The sequence below is a fragment of the Spodoptera frugiperda genome, chromosome 16 (assembly GCF_023101765.2).
Source record: "Spodoptera frugiperda isolate SF20-4 chromosome 16, AGI-APGP_CSIRO_Sfru_2.0, whole genome shotgun sequence".
Lineage (NCBI taxonomy): Eukaryota > Metazoa > Arthropoda > Insecta > Lepidoptera > Noctuidae > Spodoptera > Spodoptera frugiperda.
In genome coordinates, this window is record NC_064227.1 from 7,812,687 (window position 1) to 7,835,816 (window position 23,130).

The following is a 23,130-nucleotide window of genomic DNA, read 5'->3' on the forward strand; positions in this document are numbered from 1 at the left end:
AGTATGAGTTCTGGAGTATTTTGAAACTAGTCGAGCTTTTCTCTAGTGTTTCACATGAATATGTCGTATTTTAGAGTCATTTTATTAAGTTGAGTATCCTAAGCAAATAAATGAAAGACGTAGTACTGGTAGGACCGTATATTCACGACTGCATGTACTTATTGACGGCAAATACCTATGTATACATCATAGTTACATACATACGTCACGCGATCATATTTCCTTTCATACAATGTGTCCCTATATTTCAATTAATTTAGTCTGTCTCAGGCCCGAATACCGAAATGCTACTCTTTTTAATTGTACTTAAATATCGTGCTCTCTGTCATTTCCAAAGAATTTGTAAGGACAGAACGATTCTTGAGCGCGTCTTAAAATTGAGTGACGTTTGAGTATTTGACCATCACGATAGTCATTAATATCATGATGTGTAATTCAATTTGTTTCTTTCCCCAGCACCCTGACGACCCGGAGTACGAGGACGAGAACCTGTACATCTGCCACATCGACCCCGCGCCCTTCCAGCTGGTGGAGAGGACCTCGCTGCTCAAGGTACAGTCATAACAAATATTACATATCCATAATTGACTGATTCTGTTAACATTATCAAACAAATTTTAAATGTGGGAGGGCTATTTGGGCATGAATGGGCTGGTTCGATCAAAGATATAGAAACAAAGAGTCCATAGTTCAAACTAAACTAACTAAACTAAACAACGTCACGCCTTTTATCCCCGAAGGTGTAGGCACATTACGGCACGTAATGCCACTGTACAATGTACACCCACTTTTCACCATTTGTGTTATACAAACATTTTTAATATTATTATATTTGATCCGACGTTCAAAAGAAACTTCTTGGATTATTTGAAAAAAAAAAATACTTTGACTTCAAGTATTATTGTTATATATCCATAATTGCCTGGTCCTGTTTACACCAGTATTCAAGAAATTTGAGATGTGGGAGAGCTACGTTCAGGCATGAATGGGCCGGTTCAATCGAACTTATAGGAACAAAGGGTCCATAGTTTGAACATAAATTGTAGACCACACTGTATTAGATACACTATAGAAGCATTTAAGTTATTTGATTTGATATCACGATATCACAGAAAACCAGGGTGGTAATGTCCAGATTTTCTCTTGAATTTAAATATATATTATTATGAAATTGGGTAGTATCCTCGGTCAAAAGTAAATTATTACAACTTTTCAATACAATAAAGAAAGTCAAAAATAATCACTCTCTCATTCATAAATTTGATGAACTACTTAATTTTCGTTTTTTCTAGCTGAATTTCTAGAAATAAGTCTGCTATTTGACGTGAAAATCTGATGACGTCATAATAGAGTATTTCACACAAAGTTCATAGAAAATATCGAAAAAAGTATTGAATTTGACTAGTAGGAAACTAGCCTATTGGCATGATTTTTACCAATACTTATAATAAAATTATGAATTATGTTCCCACAGGTCCACTCGCTGTTCTCCACCCTGGGCGTCAGCAGAGCATACGTGACTGCCATCGGACGACTGATCGGTGTCGTGTCGTTGAAAGAGGTGAGTTCATTCACTGAACAAATAATTTATTCAATATTAATTTTATTATAATTTTCGTGAGACATACTATAGCAATTATTATGTTATCGGCCTACACACACGTAACTGTTTGACGAAGAAGTCAACTAGTTGCAAACCAAGCTAGAGGCTTATTCATGAACTCGAGTCGCCAGTAGCAGCGCGACAATCGATGCATCGTATGTCGCAGAATGCTGTTCATGAATGAGCCTCTAGAATGGCTTGAAACTAGTCGACTTCCTCGTTAAAGTTACGTGAGTAAGTCTCATATTTCACATATTTTCTCTCACTCGTCACATCCATTACACACACTTATTCCTATATATCACATAATTAATTCAAAATTCATTGTAACCAGTCATATTTGTTTAAATTTGACTAGTTACAATGAATTTTGAACTGATTCTACAACCAACACCAAAATATTCAATTAAATATGTCCCACCAGCTCCGTAAAGCGATAGAAGACGTGAACTCGGGCGCGCTGACGCTGGCCAACCGGCCCGAGCCGCCGGTCGCAGTCCCCACCACCATCAAGGTGGTGTCCACCATGCCTGCGCCGCCCTCCGACAGCGAGACTGCCAAGCTCACCGCGCCTGGAGACCATTGAACCACTCCAGGTCCAACCAGGTGATCATTTCCCAAAATGAGGTTTTTCTTGACACTTGTAGTCAAAAAGAGGTTTTTGTTGACACAATAAGTCATGAACAGGTAACTGTCTAAGCTTTTGTTGATATGTAGACCTGTTTTGTGATGTGACAGTTAATTGTTTTTTAGTCGATAAAACTATATTTGATGTTTTTTTTTGGTCTGATCAAGTACCTATCACACTTAGGTGAGAGTCAGAATTTTATTTATTTTTTCTTGATTGCAGTATAAAAGCTATATTTATTATTACTGCGGTCTTATCCTATGGCAGCTACTGATATCAGATACATGCAAAGAACCTTTTTTATTATTTATAACTTTAACTGTCGCATCAAACAATCCTGTTTCACCTTTCAACGTTGTAAAAAAACCTCTATCTATATTTAACTTTGACTAAGTCAGTCTTAGTTTAAAACTAAGGAATTAAAAAGACATTATATAAACAGTTACAACTAAACTGTATGCTATAATAATAATTCGAATCCGTGACTTAGGCTTGGGAAGTATTCCTAAACATAAGAACTTGAAATGGGAAAATTCCCATTCAGAGGTTCTTCAAGAACCCTTTTCGGTAAGTATTGTAGGTTTTAGTAGAATTTTTTCGCGAATACTCAGCATATTTTGAGTAGAGAGTATTTTGTAGTCACAATTTTAATGTGTAGACTATGTGGCATGCTTTTGCAAATTCGGTCGTTATTTTTTTAAATAAGTTATTGAGGCTCGAAGCCATAGGACGATAAAATAAGTTCTTTCTTAGGTTAGTGTGGTAAGTTCCTTAAAAAAGTGATTTTTGAAAAATTCTGTGGCTTAGAAACATCTGTGATGGACTGAAAGTCAAAATTCTATGTGATCAAAAACTCCCCTTGTCCAAAGATTAGCAAATTGGAATGGGAATTTTCCCAATTTCAGGTTCTTTTCCTATTGATAGGAATTTTCCCATTAGATTAAAAAGTTATTGAGAATTACTCTCACTGTGCATAATTTAAGACTTGTCACGCAAAGACATATCGAAGCGATTATTTTTACATTATTATGTAAAATTTACTGTAAACGTCACAATTACGTAAATATATACTTTATTACGTTGTAAGTAGGTGTATTTTTGATAGATATTTTTAATATTAGATGGTGCTTCCTGCAAGAGATTAGTAGCAAATATGATGAGCGAATTGATATTCTATTTGGTCTTAGCTAAGGAGGAGTTTTGAGCAATTTTTGATGTAGAAAGCAATATTTATTATAGTCGTAATTTATTTGAAATCATGTGGAAAATGTGACCAATCAACAGCAAGTCCACCTAACCTGATCTGTCAAACCATTATCAACTCTATCGTGTTGTTAATAAGGTTAAAAATTCATTGACAGATTGGTTAGCTTGACATGCGTCTGTGTTCTGTTCGTTGATTGGTCAAAATTGCTTATATACTCCTTTTAAGGTATTGGACCTTTTATATAAACAAAGCAATAATACTGTAAGTACATTGCTTGAACTTAGTGCCTTAGATTTTCGATATTTTTTAGTTATGTACAGGCTGTTGTTGTATTTTTAAATTTTATTTAACTATACACCCCCCACTGTGATCAAACAAAAATAAATATACACAAAACCGTCTTTTTGACGTCCAAAAAACATATTAAAATCGTTACTTGTTAGCAATAGATGTTAAAACTTGTTTAGTATTGCCAGTGTGAATATTTACAGTGTATTTTTTTACTGGCAACCCCGTCAAAGGCCCTACAACGCCTGTACATTAGACCAAATTTTTACCCCAAGGCTTGTGATCGTCCATTCATTCCAAAAGTGTTGTTTCCTAGTTGTTAAGTTATAATTATTATTTAATATAGTTACATTAATATATCTGCCAGGAGTCTTATACATTTGTGTCCAGAAATACATGTGTTTTTGTAAATACTGGGTTTCGTATTCAGTGTAGTAAAAATATCATACTGTATCATCCGTTAATTCGTATTAAAATCTTTATACGTACATAATTTAATTTGAGTTATTGAGATTTTCAAATTAAATTTGTCAATAGTAAAACTTATTACGTCTTTTATTATTATTATATTTGCTGTTTTACAATAGTTCATTTCTGTATACCCCTTCGGGTAATAGCAAGCGATATGTTAAGTATGTTTCATATAAGAGGCTATGTTTAAACCAGGATATTTATTTAGATATTTTTCTAATCATGATATTGAAACCCAGTAAATAATATTTTGTGCCATTGAGTGTAGTATAAACGTGCCATAATATCATTGGCTCAAGTATACATATATAGAGGGACATTCACTATGAGTATTCGAATATAGACAAAAATATGTAGCAATACTAAAAAAAACTTTATACAACTTCAAAAAAAAAAGAAAGCAAAATCCAAGAAAATTTTGCTTTACTTTTAGTAGCGGTTCTTTTAAAAAAAGTATGTGTTTTCTTCCTTATTGTTTTACAAATACAAGAACATTCTTTCTACTACGATATTTTCTTTTGAAAATCACATCATCACACATCAACAGCCTATAAGGGCCCACTGTTGACCAAAGGTTTTTCTCACACGGAGAAAGTATTTCAATTCGTCGAGCTTTGAAAATCCTATCATGCATATTCATTAACACTTTTAGTAATTTTGAATAAAATTTGTCACCACATAATACACAATTTTCCGACTATTTTTGTTCCTCATAGTGAATAAACCTCTAAAAAAGTAATATGTCTCTAAAACAATGGTTGTAACCCAACATATCTTTGTAAGTCCGTCCCAAGGATAAAATAATAATAATTTTCATGTTATACAAAATTGTGTTTTTGTTATATAACTGCTGTTGTGTTTGCTTTTCTCGTATAACTGACTATAATTTTTATATAACTTTTGAAACTGTCTTTATTATGTGTGTATTGTAATTTATATAAATGTTTTCTTACTTACTTTGACTGTACTTTTGGCTAGACTCATTTAAAATGGACTCGAAAAGCTTCAAATATTATTTTCATTGTTAATCGTTTTGATTAATTTAAATAAACAAAGTAGCTAAAGTGAATAACTGCAAGTGTAGTTGCTCAACCTACATACATACATCCTATGCTTTAAAAAGTATAATAGAAAATTCTAGAATAACCTATCACATTACGTATCAAATAGAGTATAAATGGCTACTGCTGCAGCAAAGAACTCTTCCCAGACGGCGAAAGTTAGAGCATTATTCACCACGCTTGCTTAATCCAGGTTGGGCATATACATATGCACTATAAGGCCATAATTTTTCACGATGTTTTCCTTCACCGTCTGTGCTCTCCTCTGGATTTAAAAAAATTAAATATTGAGTTGATTTTAAAACTGAGTCTAGCCAAAAAGACATTTAATTTAATCAGTAATAATAACAAATACTATGACATAACTATCTTCACTGTCCTAGCTTATTCTAATACTGACATGTGCAAACAATAGATCAATGTACTCTTAATTGTTTTTATAGATTTTTAACTTTATTACCAAGTGATAGAGTCGAGAATCTATTGAAACATTTTAACATTTTGGGGTATCTTGATGTGCTGTTGTGTGTTATAATTTTATAAAAAGCAAATTATGATCAGCAGTCCTATTAATACTGTAATAGACTCCAAAATCTTTCGGACATGCTTGTATCCTCAAATTCTGTGATTTTTAATAATATTATTTAATAAATAATAATATAATAATATACAAGAAAACGAGAGTGTTGTCTGGTCTCCCTCTTTAATTAATTCGTGTTTTATTGTGATTCGGTTGTTATGAAGTAATTTGGTTGTTTTATACAATAAAAGTTGTCTATTTATATTTATTTCTATGCTATTGCATGGAAAACTTATTCTCTTTCTTTAATCAATTACATGAATCTAAATAATGAATTTAAACATTTATGTGTACGATGGTGTAAACGGAATGTTCCTGAAACACGCTACATTATTTTTTGTTTTTATAGTTTTAATCGTTTATGTTTTCGTATTATTCATGCAACATCAGCCTTAAACAGTTGCTTACATAAAATAAACATTGAATACCTTATTTATTTGAAAATAACGTTTTTAACCATCACCTGTTTGCGTTTAGGAACGTTCCCTTATATAAAGTTTATTTTTATTTTTTTTATTTTTTTAGTTAAGTTTATGTATTAAATAGTCTCACTTCCTATTGCAAATATGTAACTAATAACATAACTAGTGAAAATTAATTGTTACATTTGTTATACAACTTTCAAAATCAAACTATCTGTTGTATAAAAACAACCAAAATACTTACATAAACCGAGTAAATGTTATATAAAAAAGTATTTTAATATAAATGGATGGTTTGCACGTACGTTTAGTTGTAAGTAATGTAGACCCGCCTACTGGCTGTATACTGTATAGTGATGCATTTCCTTTGTGATCTGTGGCTAATGAAATATTCTACAATATTAAACGTGTTCTGTGTCGTTATATTTGGCTTTGTTTTATTTTTATACCCTTTTATATTATCTATTTATTATTGCATGCAACGTCACGCCTTTTATCCCCGAAGAGGTAGGCAAAGGTGCACATTACGGCACGTAATGCCGCTATACAACCATTTATGTTATAAGTCCCATGTAATAGGGGATGACCCTAATGCCATATACTGGCCACAATTCCAGACTCCGTGCTACTACTGAGAAATTTTCAGAGAACCGAAAAAAGCCCAGTTATACTTTGCCCGACCTGGGAATCGAACCCGATACCTCTTGTCCTGCAGTCGCACTTGCCACCTCTCGACTAAAGAGGCAGTCAGTCAGGTAGGCAGTCTTTTTTTTGAAGTCGGTTAAAAAAAGGAATAAAACAACAGATTAAAAAATACTTATCATAGTTTTTATTCTCAATATTATTTTTTGTATCTAAACGTCTTACACTATAATACTTAGACACCGTTGTGACGAATTAATTTTAATTAATATTTAATTTTAAAACTGGGACCATTATAGACCATTTAAGTACATTTTCAAAATTAAAATTCACAAAATAACAGTGGTATGTATGATGAAACAAAGATTTGATAACCATACTTGGCATATTTGAACCAATATTGGTGATTAATGAACTGTCAATAATACAAAATGTACTCTATGATGATTGTTATAAAGTTCATTTTACACTGAAATGGCTTTAAATCAAATATTTGCACAAATATGCTAAGATTGGTTTTTAAAATATTTGAAAATAGAGCTGTGTTTAGATTAAATAATTAATATTTCTATTTCGATTTTAGACCAACAATACTCATTTTATAATGTCACTTTAACATACAATTCATTTTTAATTTCTGTATAAAAAAAATAAAACAATTTAAAAAATTGAATATTTCACGGTTATTGTTGATCCAACATAAAACTTATTATTTTTAATTTATAGGAACATAATCTTTACAGAAATATATCCTAAACATAATTATTTTGAATTAAACTATATTAAAATTAAAGTTTGATAATTTATCATACTTAACATTTACATTATAATTAACGTAAATATCTCATTTTAATACGAACTTTAAAATAATATGTACCTATAAGAAAATATAAACTCTTGACGGGCTTTAAATTAACAAGAATAAAAAAAGAACAAGTACTCAAGAAGTAAGCAGCTCTTCTTGAGTGAAGGTGGAGATTTATAAATTAATATTTAGTAGGGGGCAATGAGCACCGTTTTTTCTGCGGGACGCGGGACGCGGTGCTCATTTTCATCAGGTCTACCCGAGAAGGAGACAACTCCCCACACAACAAGAATAAAGCATTCGAAAGACAAAATAAAGATCAAAACTTCTTTTGAAATTAAATAATGAAATGAGAATGAGAGTACTTGGAAAAAAAGGGAATATGATTGACCACCGACAGTACCAGACGTCAGATGCACGGAGCGCTCGAAATTCCATAATATCAACTAATACTTTAGTTGTTACTCATAAGAGTATTCATAGTGGTTGATAGTAAGTATATATATTTTATCACTCTACTATCTTCTTTATATCATTGTCATTTGTAATTGAAAATTTAAAGCCACACCAAAAGAATACAAAAAAATAAAAATTTAAAAGAATCCAACACAGACACGATAAAGGACAAATTGTCATGTTAAAAGAAGTTATATAAATAAAATAAATGCACTGGTTATCGTTAAATTACTCTTACAATCACAATATAATTATAATTAACTAAATTACGTAATTATCGGAGTAAAGTGTTTAGAAGAAAAACAAATAACATATGATTTACAAAACATAATAAAAAAAAGTACTAAGGCAACTCCTCACAACGTACTGGTAGGTAGATGAACCAAAAATGTTAATTATTAAAAGACTGCAAAAGTATCTTTCCCCTTCAAAACACGCGCAACTTCTTATATTTTTATTTAAACCCGAAGTTCATATTACGAATGACCGAAATAATTATTTTTGATAATTATTGGGAATTAAAATTGAAAAATTCTGCATTCATCCCATTCCTATGTCTTTATGATAAGTGCTTTATAATGAAACGCGATAGTTATAAAATGTAGGTAACATCTTTTGAATAATCTACTGAAATATGAAGCGTCTATAGTAAAATACGTAACAATTTCATATTATATCACTTACTCCCATAACTACGTAAGGACACTTACACAATATCACATTTGGCTTATAAACTACACAATATTTACAAAATACACAAAAACACACATCTTATACACAATCCACACATTCATCACACAACGACTGTCGTAATTAATTGAACCTAGATACTTGATCTATTTACATGTCATCATATCTATTTAGTTAAATAAGCAGAAAATTTTAGAAAATGTTGAATGTATTGTCTTCTATAATATTAAATTTCTACGGGCCTTTGTAGCCAATCTTAGTTTTAATTTGTAATTCGTCAACCTAGAGAGGTTTCTGTCTTTTGCAATAAGTTTTATAAACTTTATAGATAAATAATCTTGATTTAGTAAAAAATATTAATCCCAGAATATTCAATATTTTTGTTTGATAACTCTTTAGTTTGAAAATGAATGATTTTCATTTAGAAACAACAGCCTTTTACTTTTCACCTAAACACACTTGCAACATCCACACTCATCTATAAACTAATAAAACATCCACTCTCACATACATCCACACGACTCTACCACCATGTTTGGTAGAGTCTTCTGCGTGACGGTGTTGGTAGAGTCCATGTAGAGTAATTGTAGAGAGCTGAACGTAGTAGGAGCACAGCACGGCTTGAACTCTGCTTTTCTGTTAGTTGTCGAGTAGAGTTTCTGGAAAGAAATTGGCGGTTAGCAAAATTTTCCAAATCTTAAGTCAAAGTAATGATAATTAAAAGTAACATAATACATTGACTGCCAACAAAAATCAGTTGAAGACAAATCCTCCGGTAGCGCCGGTCACTTTTGCACCCCATGGCGTTTAATGTGCAAAAAATATTTCTGAACATGTTTATCGTATCATCATGAGAGGGAAGGTTTACGATACACGTTTTAATTTTCAATTTAACGAGCCTTAACCAGACCGTGGGCCGTTCAATGTGGTTGTTAAAAATGTGTAGGTTTGCAAACTGACATTTATATTTTAGCCTAATAACAAATCTGATATTTCAGAAACGAAATCGAAAACTAAGATATTTTAGAAAAACGGTTACCATACACATTCGGCCATATTCCGCGAACAAAATCTCACACTTAATTTAACCAACCAAGCAAATGAATACTCACTCTTAAAACATTATGATGATAACTATCAGTATTTGCCAGCGCAGATATCGCAGAGCAAGACCCTTTGCAGAAGTAGGCGTGATAGCCATCAGGTTTGATGATCCAGTCATCCCAGCCCAGTTCCTTGAAGCTGACGTACAGCGGCTCCCTGCAGCACTCGCTGGTGGTGGCTCCGCACTCCAGGGCTCGTCCTCTTCGCCTCTTGCCAGCATACTTGGTGTAGAGGACCAGGAATGGTCTGTGTTTCTCGTGGAAGGAGAGGGGGGCGCGGCGTAGCTGTTGAAGAAGAATTTTGATTTAAGACTTTAACCCGAAACCTTAAAGTACGTTATTTAACCATTATAACTTAGTGTGTGCGATTGTTACAAATAAAAACTACGCCGATGTCTAACTAGGGAATCAAACCCAGCTCACATTTCAGCTTTCACATTTCATTCCGTTTACGACGACTCTTTTCTTACGCCTTTCTAAGAAGAGTACATAGGTACTTATAATCTAGGATTTTCTCGTGTATCGTAAGTTTTCAAACACAATTTAAAAAATATATCAGATCAAATCAAAAACAACAATTTGTAACTCATACAAAAGATTGCCGTGCTATGTCCAAACATGCAATACATTATGCAGTAGCTGGTGGCCCAACCGTATTATACTACTTTATCTTTAAGAAGACGACTGTACTAAACATATGGATACATATTACTGTTAAATTGTAGACCACACTGTACACTATGGATGCATTAAAGTGATTCAATTTGATTTGATTTACTACCAGAGGTAATTACGCGATTGTAAATATTCTTCTACTTTGTGAAAAAATAAAAGGAATATATCAACTCAGACATTTACCTGACAAGTTCTACAAGCGACGTGCAGCGTGTGCAGCCGCTCCCTGCCTTCGAGCCACACCCTGACTGCCCACGCCAGTTCCACCCTCACCCAGCCTTCACCAATGTTGGTCTCCTTGATGGCTATAGGCTTGGTCTTCTTGAACTGCTGCTGACTGTCCCAGTGAGCTGCTTCTGATATCACGAAGGTCTGGTTGTACTCGTCTAGTGGGTCACGTTCCTAAAAAAAGGTTTTTTTGTTGCCCAATAATAAAATTATCCAGCAAAATGGTCTTCACTATATTTAAAGTTAGGGCCTGTATCATAATCTGTCATATAAGTATAAATCAGCTGATTGCTAAATATACCGTATGGGGAAACCTTTTATGACTTAATTTAATCTACATATTTATTATAATCTTGGGTGATGATATACGAAAAATGAGCGAAATAGGTCGTTACGCTTTATAGACGAATACTACTTGTAGTTTCATTTAAGTCATATGAGTAATTTCCTTTCTGTATGAAGACTCCTAGTAGTTACGGTACCTCATCAGGGTTAATAGCAAAGAACACCAAAATATAACAATAGTACACATACCTTATAAAACCACAACTCGACCACGTTGACATCTTCAGGCTCCACATCAGGCGGCAGCTCGAACTGCAGACACTTGAAGGGATACCTCCCTGACGTCAGGCATTCTCCTGGAAAGATAGAGAAACAGGTTTAGACTTGATATGAACAAAATTTAGACATTCCGAATAACTAGTGGAATTTTTAAGTATCTTGGATATGTTTAACAGCGATAGACAAGATTAAGACTGTCTCTATTAAAGAAATACAACAAAAACTTGCAATAAGCAGGTTAAGTTTGGGTTTGAAATCATGCTGGACAATACAAGCTTGACATTCAACCACAGCAGTTTTATTTGTTGATTTTGGTTATGATTTATATTATGCCACTAATTACATCTAGTATTTTTACTGTGGCCCACTCTAGAATTTTCTCCTGTGTCGTGGGTGCGTTTACAAACATACAAGTTAACATACACATGACACCCAGACCCGAAACAACAATTTGTGGATCACACAAAGAGACATGTTACTTGGGAGACGATTACCCAGTCATCGCCCCAACCGTGCAATCATGGTTGCATATGCACGATTGTACGTTGTCATGGTACCTAATTGCATAAATCTGCTATCTCATCTCATCCTATCTTTTCTGTCTCTCTCTTTCTTTATAGTTTCAAAGTAATAATTATAATACTATCGAGTTATACGCATATCGATAAGCCCTTGAACAATCTATAATTTGTACGAGTAACTACACGTGCGTTAGATTAGAGAATAATTAAATAATAATGTATCTATATGGTCAATTAAAAATATTAACAGTAAATTAAATAACAATCAATATTAGTTAATCAATTATAAGATTAAAATAGCCATAACTGCAGTAATTTAAAAATAATCTGTAGCTAAATTTAATTAAACACGTACGTGTTTATATGGCAAATTAATTAATTTAGTATGATGCACAAGGACTTTTTTCGATGGGAAGAGTCTAGAGCTAAAGTATTATTGATTTTTTTTTAAATATCACTAGTCCATTATTCAAGTTCTAAATTTATTGAAACCAGGTATTTGATACCGTCTAGTCGCTAAATTTTTACAATTTAATTTCTTTGATATTATTACAACAAAACATTCGTAATATATCCGGTAGTATTATACCATAATATCTTCATCTTTGGGTAATAAAAAGTAATGTTATGTTTATTTAAATGATAAGAATACAATCGTATTTTGAGAGGTCAAAACCGCCCAGTAACAACGACGAACAATAGTTCAAACACTTGGCAATTTACACTTTCAAATAACAAAAATATTTACAACATTCTTTTTTTTATCGTACTTTGGTATCTAAGCCTAAGGTCAAATATTACTAAGCAACTAAATATATATACCTGTTTAAAACAAAGTAAAGAACATTAACAATGTGTTAGGTACGTGAAATACACACGGTATAAAATGACCTATGTTAATTGGACCAAGGAGCGACCCTTGGGGCATTCCACGCGATAACAGATGAACATGTGTAGGTACGTTATCAAAACGGCTACTATACTCTTTTATTATTCACAATAAATAAGAATATATAAAAATAATTGTTTATTAACTTGAATAAATATAATAACATAAACATTTTGATGGTCCAATCAATCAAAGGCTTCGGACGGATTTAATATGTTTATTGTTTGATAAAATATACGTGACAAGCGGCAGATGAAGTTAATTATAACTTTAGTGGAAGTTATTTAACGATAATTGGAGCCAATTATTTTATAAATAATTATTGCATTACGCTTATAATGTAAAACATATTTACCAGTGACTCAATGTAAGCTCAGCTCAAATTCCCCAATATTAAAATCCGTGCTACAATTAGAAGAAACGATGATAAAACGGCCATGAGTCAGCCAACACTTTCATTAAGAATATCAAAGTCCAAACGTTGCACGATATTGTGATCTCCCGATATTGCAGTATCCGGTAACTGTTGATAACGGTCCACTGAAGTCTGTACAATTAATAACCGATACGGAGATGTCACAGCAATGTAGTAAGGTCAATAACAAGTACCTGTTTGTAATATAAATAAAGTAATAAATAAGTTTTTGATCTCTGTACTTGCAAGAAGAATGCAAGTCAATTAAGACAATGTGTCCACCAGCAGATCAACCTTCCCGTTTCTGTCAAATTTCTTTGTTCAATTTCCAACCTTATTGTTTTGATATTTGGTCGAAAATACAATGAAAAGTGTTGACAAATTGGTGTAGGTTAACCTGCTGGTTGCTCTGATATAGGTATAAAACGAAATGTGACTTGCATTTGTTGCTAAAAATACTGCTTAACAAAGATTGAGAGGTCGGGTTAAAAAAACATCGCTATGAAAAGGACATTGACATAATTATATTATATTTTTAAAACGTAAACTTGTTGTGTAGTTACAGTAATGTTTGATTCACTTTTTCCTTCTTATTTTGAGTTGAGCTGCGGCCTACTAGCGGGTTTACCGGGGCTCCGGCTCGAAAAGCATGGAAAAAGGAAGGAGTAGGGACGGGGTGATTTTTAGTCCGTAAGAGTCTGAAACTCCCTCTTGCCTCGCCCAAGGCGAGAGAAGACATTGGATGATTTTCCCCCCTTTAAAAAAAGTTATTAGGTCTATACAAAGAACTCATTGAATTTCCTCCTTCTCTATATTTGTATTAAAATTCTCCTTAATTAAATTTCTGTTCTTATAAAAACGTTAGGTGTAAACGAATCTGGAGCTGCGAACTACCTAGCGGGTTTACCGGGGCTCCGGCTCGAAAAGCATGAGTAGGAACGGAGTGGTTTTTAGTCAGTAAGAGTCTGACACTTCCTCTTTCTCCACGGGAGAAGTAATTACATGATTTTCCCCTTAAAAAAAACTGTATAATAAATGTCAAATATCTATTATATAAAAATAAGTCGGGTTTTCCTTCCTGACGCTATAACTCCAGATCGCACGAACCGATTTCCACGGTTTTGCATTCGATGGAAAGGTAACGGGTTCCGTGATGTTTATAGCAAAGAAAATTAAAAAAAAAAAGAGCAGGTGGCGAAACGAAGTTCGCTGGGTTTGCTAGTTCAGTATAATTTTTCATTACCTTCTGTAGTATTTATAGTTTTAATTCTTCAAAACAATTTAAAAGAATGTACAATACTACTATGAATATTATATCAACTTTACAATAAATCTTCACCGAATTCATCTCAACATCATTTGGAAATACCTACCCCTGATAATTATATCACACATCATTTGTTTATAAGCCCCAGTAACAAAAACCTATATACTCGAATAATCTTTCAACTTCCTTATTTACAGAAGAATTTTCGTTTAAAAAGATAATTTATATGGCGGTTATACTGTCAATATTATTCTCGTTTCTAGTAAATACTTATATTTAATTAATTAGATAAAACTATTTACTTGTGTGTTTGTTTATCTGAAGAGTTTTTATTCGTTTTCGAGGTAAACAGTATTAATTGGCTCTCATTATGATATTACTGAGATTTTATATACTATACAATTACTCATAGTCATGTTTGTGTTCTCATGAGAGGCTATACATATATTATAGAATTGTCAATTCATTATTATATATAAGGTACTAGTAACTGTCTAGTTAGTGATTCATTTCTGTCTCTCGATACAAAAATGTTGGATCGTCACGCCTTTTATCACCGAAGGGGTAGGCAGAGGTGTACATTATGGCACATAATGCCACTGTACAAAGTACACCCACTTTTCTACATAAAATTTTATGCAATTTTTTTTCGGACACACAGTAGACGTGACATAAAATCTGAGGCTTACAAAATGACATGGTCATCATCCACCGCTGAGCATAAGCCGCCAAAGTCTCCTAGATAGACTAGCAAAAGGATTATTTGGTTTCTCCAAATCAAACATATATTTTGAACCTATTGTAGTCCAAATTCTACACAAATGAAAGTTCCACACACAATTATCACCAAACAGACATTTTTTTACAATGAATTTTTGTTCTTATTACAAATATATCAACTGAGCGGTTACGGGGGAGGTCACGTTTATCGTACGACAGCCGAGCTGCGCGTGATCACGAATAGGTGCTAAATAGATAAACGGGATACTTTACTTAAAGAGCACAGTTAAATCTTAAACGTGGTTTGTTTATTAGATTCTAGGATTTATAAATAGCTTTAGTTGTTTAGCTTTGCTAATAATTAATTTATTTTAGAAATCGTTTTTAAATAGTGAATTACATAAAATAAAATTAATTTTAATCCTCGACGTATTAGACAGAGTTGAACTTATTTTCATCTCTTATGTTCCAAAGTCAAACTCAAAATTAGTTATTTCAAATAGACCAGGAAAGCACTTTTGAACGTCAATGATTCAGAAACCAATGATTACCAAATGCTTTCCAACATTTGCGGCCAATACACGACTATATTCAATCATCTTAATCCTTCATCTTTTCTTATATTAAAAAAAGAGACAATATAAACTCACAGCCAAGTTAAATAAATAATATATAAGCTACAAAAACGCTACGTTTTTTTGCAATCCTTCTACGAGTGCTACGAAACTTCGAATATACCGCTACGAGTGCTACGAGATTTTTACAATCCTGCTACGCGTGCTACGTAATTTTTAGAATCCGGCTACGCGTACTACGGCGCACTTATTTTAATGTTATAAGCCCAATATAGTCGTAATTACTACTGATGAATGGCCTCAGTAAGAGGGTTTATCAGTTGACTCCGTTAACAGCTGATAACATTCAAATTAGTTTAATTAGTGACAGTTCAGGGTTCAAACTAACCAAGTTTTTTATTACCTCTCCCGTCCCACTTCGATATTGATATTAATTAAAATACAGTTCCGTGTCATATTTTATTTTTAATTAATGGAAAAATACAAGCTTAGGAACCGAAGGGTGTAATTTTTTCATTCGTGAACTTTGTGTAAATTTTCGGCAACACTTCAAAGAAGAAGTAAAAAATACAAAGAAATTGTTTAAATTGACATAAATATAGCTATAAAAGGATGAGATGCGCTCAAAATATAATTATGTATCTACCCATCTGAAATCTTCATCTTTCTAGTCATCATCGAAGTAAGAAACCCAGTATTTATTTCAAAACATCGTTCATTTATTTTTATTTAACCATTGACTTGTGCTATGTAGTTATGCTAAGAAGATGCTAGCTAAGCTGTGAAATTATGCGACCGTTTCTGCCAATACTAAGCTATGTAGCTGTGCCTGGAAGATGCGCAACTCAATGTATGCTATGTATCGATACAGCCATCGAGCCACCAATAGTATCTTTTTTATAAAAAACATAGCCTAGCTGAGTCTTTTTCCACCAGTGCTAAGCTATATGCACCAAAGAATATGATTAGTGGAAGCCAAAGTTAAAGTATTTATTTGTGTATGGGTATACTGCTATACATAAAGAGATCCTGCTGTATTTTGCTTTGGAAAGCGTACAAAATTTTACTAACGCATCAACAGCAAAGTAGCATAGCACATCTCTGGTAGAAAGCACCCTAAATATTATGTGTGAATTTCACCCCCTAACTATATTATAACTGGCTAACAAAGACTAACATTTCCCCGTCAATTTTCTCAGCAACCATAATGTAATATAATAATTATGTTATCGAGAAAGCAGGAAGACTTGAAGCGAGTAATTGCACACAGGTCACTGTAAACGGGCAATTAACAAACTATGAGTAATAGTATAACTAATGCACAATGCTATCTGTGATATATATTTATATATAATCGTATAATGTTATGATTAGACACATTCTTGGTGTTATAATACATGGTTATAATATAATGTATAACGTCTCGAGGTAATGATGGCGTACTCGTATTATAGTTTAATCATAGCTTAGACGTTAAATATTAGTCTATCTATTTGTAAACGGACTCACGATGCAAGAGAAACTCTAGTATAGCGCAAAGTTTAAAAATAAATTATATATTACAATCCACATTTCTTCACAATAACAAGAGATATAGTCAAAACCTATTTTAGGTGTAAATAAAACCCTGTTGCTAAAAAACTGCAAAAAGTCTACAAAATCTTTGTGTTACTGTTAACAGTAGCTTGATATATTAATTTAAATACGGTAAAACGGGATGAATAACAGGAATGGGGTGAATAGATGTTATAACATTTTCCCAACATTTATTTTCCTGTATCTATGCACCCTTTGAATTATATTCACCCAGTTTTACGGTATAGAAGATTTATATAGATTCATATATTATAGAATGAAATTAAAACTCAATCAAAAAATACCTATAGAATAACTTTCCACGTCATATCAAAATGAAAAAAAACAATATCGTATTCGTAGTATAAATAATCAAGTAAAACTGCGTCTCAACTCATAGTGGCTACTATCAGAAAACTCACAATCTACCTATTTTACAACAAAGTAGTAAATATTTGTAACATATACAAAGATATATAAAGATATATGGGTCAGGAACTGACATTTATCTGAAAGATAATGAAAATATTCACATGTGTTTCAGTTTATGTTATAATAAAATAAAAATTATGTATAAAAAAAATTTTGATATGTTGAATAATGGTGATTATAATATATCTACATATTTTATGTAATGTTTAATGTTATGACTTATTATACATAATATTTTTTGTTATATTTTTATTCTACCCTTTGTAATCTGTAAAAAGACAAGATGCCTATACCTAACATAGTATAATGTAATAAAATAATTTATTTTATGTTAAGCCTTATGCAAAGATCTTACGCGTGTCCTAACAATAAATTGTAAAAAGGTTGAAGTATTTGAAGGACTAATGGGGAGGCCTTTGTTCAGCAGTGGACGTCTCTCGGCTGATGATGATGATGATGATGAAATGTTTGAAAGCAAAATAGAATAGCAATATCATACAATCGACTGCAAGGCTGGTGCGGTGGCTGGGCATTCTAGCTGCCGTGCAATGTGAAGCGAATTCGATTCCAAAATGGAGCAACACTTCGTGTTATAAAAAAAAATTACGAATAAAAAATTACCGCCTCTCAGAAAAAAAAATTACATCTTAAAACGTACAATCATACTTTCAAATCAACTTACTAACATAACTGTTTACCGAGATAAGAAGATAAATTTAAAGTCAAAATAAAGTCACACAAAGTTGACTCGAACCTAGACCTAAACCAACAGACAACCAAACTAACAAACACATAGTGATTCATAGTAAACAAACGATAAAAATTTCGGGAAATCCGCTTCGGACTGAGCCACTGAACAGCAAATCAGCTGGTCAGTGACGTATGTACGACTGATATTAAATCAGTGCTCACGTCACCAGCCACCACTGATTAACTGATTAAGTAATTAGCATATAAACAATGGTTCTATTTATATCAAAGAAGTTATTATTAGATTTGCTTGGCGTAATGTTATGGTTTTTATCGGTAATGAGGTGACGTAACGAAACCCACTTCTTACACTTAAGCTAAAATATATCTTATGTAATATAAGGATGCTTCAAATTTCAGTATAACTTAAAAAAAGTAATAGAATCTAAAAATATCACCTACCACTGGTTTGGCTGGTAGAAAACTCACAACAAGCCCACCTTGTGTACACATTAATGTGCATAAAGAGTTAAATAAATAAATATAATTTACCTAAAATACTGCATATCTATTTATAAAATATTGTACCAAATTTTTCCGACCCGGTTATCGAACTCAATACCACAAGACCGTTATGTATTATACATACATACATAATAAACCAAACAACGGATGAACGGAACTAGTTATATTTATGTATAATAAATTATCATTCACCGTTTTCTACAAAATACGGTCACAAAGTTGAAGGACCTTTGAGGTGATTTGTAAACAAAATTATTCACAAAACGGTGTTTCACACAAACTAGTTTTTTAAATTATTTCATTCAAAAAAGTTTAAATTGTGATCTCCAACCTGGAGATTATAACAAACGATCCTATACATTCCGCTACAGGCCTAGCTATAAAATTTATTAATGTATGTTGTCGTTTACTGGCAGCAAATTGTTACATGAACGAGGGAGATGGGGTCAAAACAAAATATTCTGGAAACCGTCCATAGCTCACATCCATAACACGCATCTTTCCATATAGGTAAAACATAGCTTAGCTGAGTCCGTTTCCACCAGTACTAAGCTATATGTACCAATGAATATGATTGGTGGAAGCCAAACGTATCCACAGCAACGTAGCATAGCACATCTCTGATGGAAAACCACCCATTCATGATAATTAATAATTATGTATAGTATACAAGCTCATTATCAAAAAACTTCTTAATTAAAAATACTCATTATTGTTTGTATTAAATTGAGGTCATGTCATAACCTTAGGTTAAAAATAATTATTCGCACGCTGGGAGCGTGTTCCGTGATCTTAATTAAAAAAACATAATATACACATCACGCCTGCTTTACTACAAGAGGTGGGCAGATAAGCAAACTTCTTTATCATCAATCATTTAAAGTATTTAATACTTGACTTGTATATTTTTTTTATGAAATAAGCCGGTAAACGAGCTGACGGATCACCTGATGGTTAGCAATCGCCACCGCCCATGGACACTTGAAACACTAGAGGCGTTACAAGTGCGTTGCCGGCCTTTTGGGGGTTAGGAATTTAAGGCCTGTTGGGGAATTAGCGATTGGGAAGGGGGGTAATTGGGTCTCCGGTAACCTCACTCACAAAAAGCAAGAAATTTATTTGAACGCTTAAAATGTTTGGTATAAAATAATGTCAGTACTATTTTATCTTATTAAGAAATCGAACATTGGACTTTGTACTCATCGAACACGTATTAAAAATTATGATTATTAGACATTATATACTTAAAACAAAATCTTCATCTCAAGTGACATACATAATTAATATTTTTCCGACACAGAATTGTTTGACCAAAGTGCATGTTTATGTTTTTTGTTAATGTTTGCAAAAAATATCACATTCTTGCATTCTTTATAGCACGTTGCTATGTCGTGCAACGGACGGTACAAAGTTCGATTCCCGCCCGCGACTGTTACTACGATCTGTAACTGCATGTGATTGTTACATCATTATTGCTAGACCTACTTGTGAGACCTAGTTACCTAGTGTTTATATATTATATACGTATTTGTAGGAAGATTACATATGTTTTACTATTATTTTTAGGTATTTTATAAATAAACTCACAAAAAGATCTATTCTTATTTAAGATATATTTTTGTACTTTACATTTTAGAAATATAAATACAAATTATTTAGTTTTATTATTATATTTATTTATTCTGCAGTAACAAATAAAACAAATCATACCTATATATAATATTTAAACATTTTTTTATACAACAAATAAAGCAGATGCTTCTAATTATTTAATTTCTAAATTATAAGTAGGTTTATTCTCCTCAACTTTGCATGAAATATAAAAGGAATATAAACTCAATGGTCACACCTGCGCCGCATAACCAGTTACGTGGAGATCAAAATATTATACCACCTGTTATAATAACATAAACTAACATAGTACATAATATAAAAGGTACATAAGTGGTGAAAAGTGGTTGTTACATTGCAAATGTGTATCTCTGTCTACCGTTTGGGGGATTAAAATGGGTCTGTGGTATATTAGCTTATGCCAGCAGCTTCGCTCGCGTTTCGGTGGGATAAAAATTATCCTATCACCCAAGTCAGCTCATACCCTGTCTGTATACCAAAATTCATTAAAATCCGTTCAACATTTTCAACGTGATTAACGGATAAATATCCAAATAAACAAACTTTCACATTATACGTAATATTAGTGCGATTCATTAAATTAAATAATTAAATTCATTCAGTTATTCATAATACTTTGAAAGAGTATAAATCTAATTAGCAAAGATATTAATCAGATTGATTACTTAAATAAATATTGAACATTCATATAAAAAAGAACTCGTAAAACAGTCGTTTAAAAAACCTGTGTCAATATTTAAAAACGATGAAATAAAAGGCATTATTAATTGTATGCGCGCGCAAAACTTGCTTAATGATAAAATTAATGCATTAGCAATCTGTCTCTAACCAGTCTGTTAGCATTATAGCATTTCTAAACGTAAATCATTTCAGTACTATCCATCTTAGTGAATTTTACAAGACAAATCTTTTTACATAGTTACTACATAATATAAAACAAAGTCGCTTTCTCTGTCCCTATGTCCCTTTGTATGCTTAAATCTTTAAAACTATGCAACGGATTTTGATGCGGTTTTTTTAATAGATAGAGTAATTCAAGAGAAAGATTTATATGTATAATACATGCATAATATATCACCATTGCACCCATGCGACGCTGGGGCGGCTAGTAAATAATATAATAAAGATTTCAGAGTAAAAATAATATGCTAGAGTTTAAAATTACTAGAGAAAGTATCTTACCTTCAACTGGGAATATGATCTTCTGTTCAGTTCGACCGTAATAGTCATCGAACTCCGGTGGTTTGCTGGTTCCTTCGCTCAGGGTCTGACCCTGCGCTACTGGCATCGGCAGGCTGTTCACTGGCAGGGCCACTGCCGGCTTCTTACTCAGCCGCAACTTCTTCAGAATCTGCTGTTTCACGAACTCTATCCGCGCCTGAGTCAACTCAGTCACACTCAGGTCTCCATTAGCGCAATTAGCACAGTAACTCCCTAACAACTCCCCTTTTAAACTTAAACAACTACTGACTAGTATAAACACGATCACACTCAGTAATTTACCCATCGCGGTAAATTCCTACGACGCAGACAATTGAAATAGTAGAGGAGATCGAGACGCATGCGTGCGGTGACGGCGACGTTAGGCGCGCAACTGACACGCGTGAAAAAATACACGGATTAATATACGATGCGTACGCGCAGGCTCGCGCTCTCTGGGGGTGTTCCGTTGAGATTTTTTTTTTCATGTTTTATCGGAGCATTGTTCCCCGGAGGTCGAGCGGTGGACAATGGACTTGCGTGCGCCGGCGCATCATAAATCGTCGGTTTCACTGTCCCTTATTGTGTTTTCCTCTTGTTTACGATTGTGTGGAGCTTTTGATGTTGTTTTGATGTTTGTCGCTCCGTCTCTGTCTAGTCATATCTTGGGACAAAGTCTCACCTCGTTGAAGTTACAGGGTGTGGGTTTGAGTGATAGGCGGAAGCGATTTACTATTTATAATAGGGGCTGTAGGTATATTATTGGGTATTCTGGTAATTGAATAATGGTTTATGATCTGTTGATTTTTTTATACCTTTGACGTACACTATGATTTTCTTCTGTGCCGTGTGTGGTTTACAAACATAATGTACAAGTTCACATCATTCGTATCACATTCAGATACAAAACAACAATTTGTTACGCACACAAAAAGTTGCTCCGTGCGGGACTCGAGTCCGCTACACGTTACGCGGCAGTCGGTTTGCCAGTCACCGCACCAATCGTGCAATCAAATTCTTATTGGAGAATATAAGGTATCTATATAAGCTTTCTATGTATTCTAAACAGCTCGAGCCTTTACAAATCTTGGCCGAATAAAAAGTACACCCATTCCTGAGCTTAAATCTAAGGCTAAATATATTTTTTTAATCTAATTTAGTTTTGCCTTCTTGCCATTAACGTGGCGACGCTGCCAGCCAAATTTTCAGCCAAGCAGTTAATTTCCTCGTCGACTCGTAGATCAAAAAATATTTTTTGCTTTTTTA

At 33.1% G+C, this 23,130-nt stretch overlaps 2 protein-coding genes across 6 annotated transcripts in view; one reads left to right on the plus strand and one right to left on the minus strand.

The window, feature by feature from the left end:
• The window catches only part of LOC118281893 (chloride channel protein 2), a 90,600-nt gene extending 83,915 nt beyond the window's left edge, over positions 1 to 6,685 (plus strand). For 4 of the 5 annotated variants that reach the window (XM_050699520.1, XM_050699519.1, XM_050699522.1 and 1 more), the window contains 3 exons: positions 457 to 552; positions 1,475 to 1,561; positions 2,028 to 2,380. In XM_050699520.1, the coding sequence (XP_050555477.1) occupies positions 457 to 552; positions 1,475 to 1,561; positions 2,028 to 2,189 (345 nt within the window). In that variant the 3' untranslated portion in view covers positions 2,190 to 2,380. Of the gene's footprint in view, positions 1 to 456; positions 553 to 1,474; positions 1,562 to 2,027 lie in introns of all 5 variants that reach the window. The other variant, XM_050699521.1, reaches the window with a different exon arrangement.
• A 2,529-nt stretch (positions 6,686 to 9,214) lies between these two features.
• Positions 9,215 to 22,344, minus strand: LOC118281900 (inhibin beta B chain). The gene is made up of 5 exons (XM_050699526.1): positions 21,847 to 22,344; positions 11,394 to 11,500; positions 10,815 to 11,033; positions 9,966 to 10,241; positions 9,215 to 9,512 (listed from the first exon to the last, which is right to left on the minus strand). The coding sequence occupies exons 1-5, from the start codon at positions 22,169 to 22,171 to the stop codon at positions 9,357 to 9,359; spliced, it is 1,083 nt and encodes a 360-aa protein (XP_050555483.1). The 5' UTR covers positions 22,172 to 22,344; the 3' UTR covers positions 9,215 to 9,356.
• Between the last annotated feature and the right edge of the window lie 786 nt (positions 22,345 to 23,130).

Bases quoted from the DNA above. Each gene is read 5' to 3' on its own strand.
- LOC118281900 (XM_050699526.1), bottom strand. From the start codon at position 22,171: ATGGGTAAATTACTGAGTGTGATCGTGTTTATACTAGTCAGTAGTTGT. The intron at 11,501-21,846 runs GTAAGATACTTT...CTATCTTTCCAG, and splicing joins GATCATATTCCCAGTTGAAG to GAGAATGCCTGACGTCAGGG. The intron at 9,513-9,965 runs GTGAGTATTCAT...ATTTCTTTCCAG, and splicing joins ATCATCATAATGTTTTAAGA to AAACTCTACTCGACAACTAA.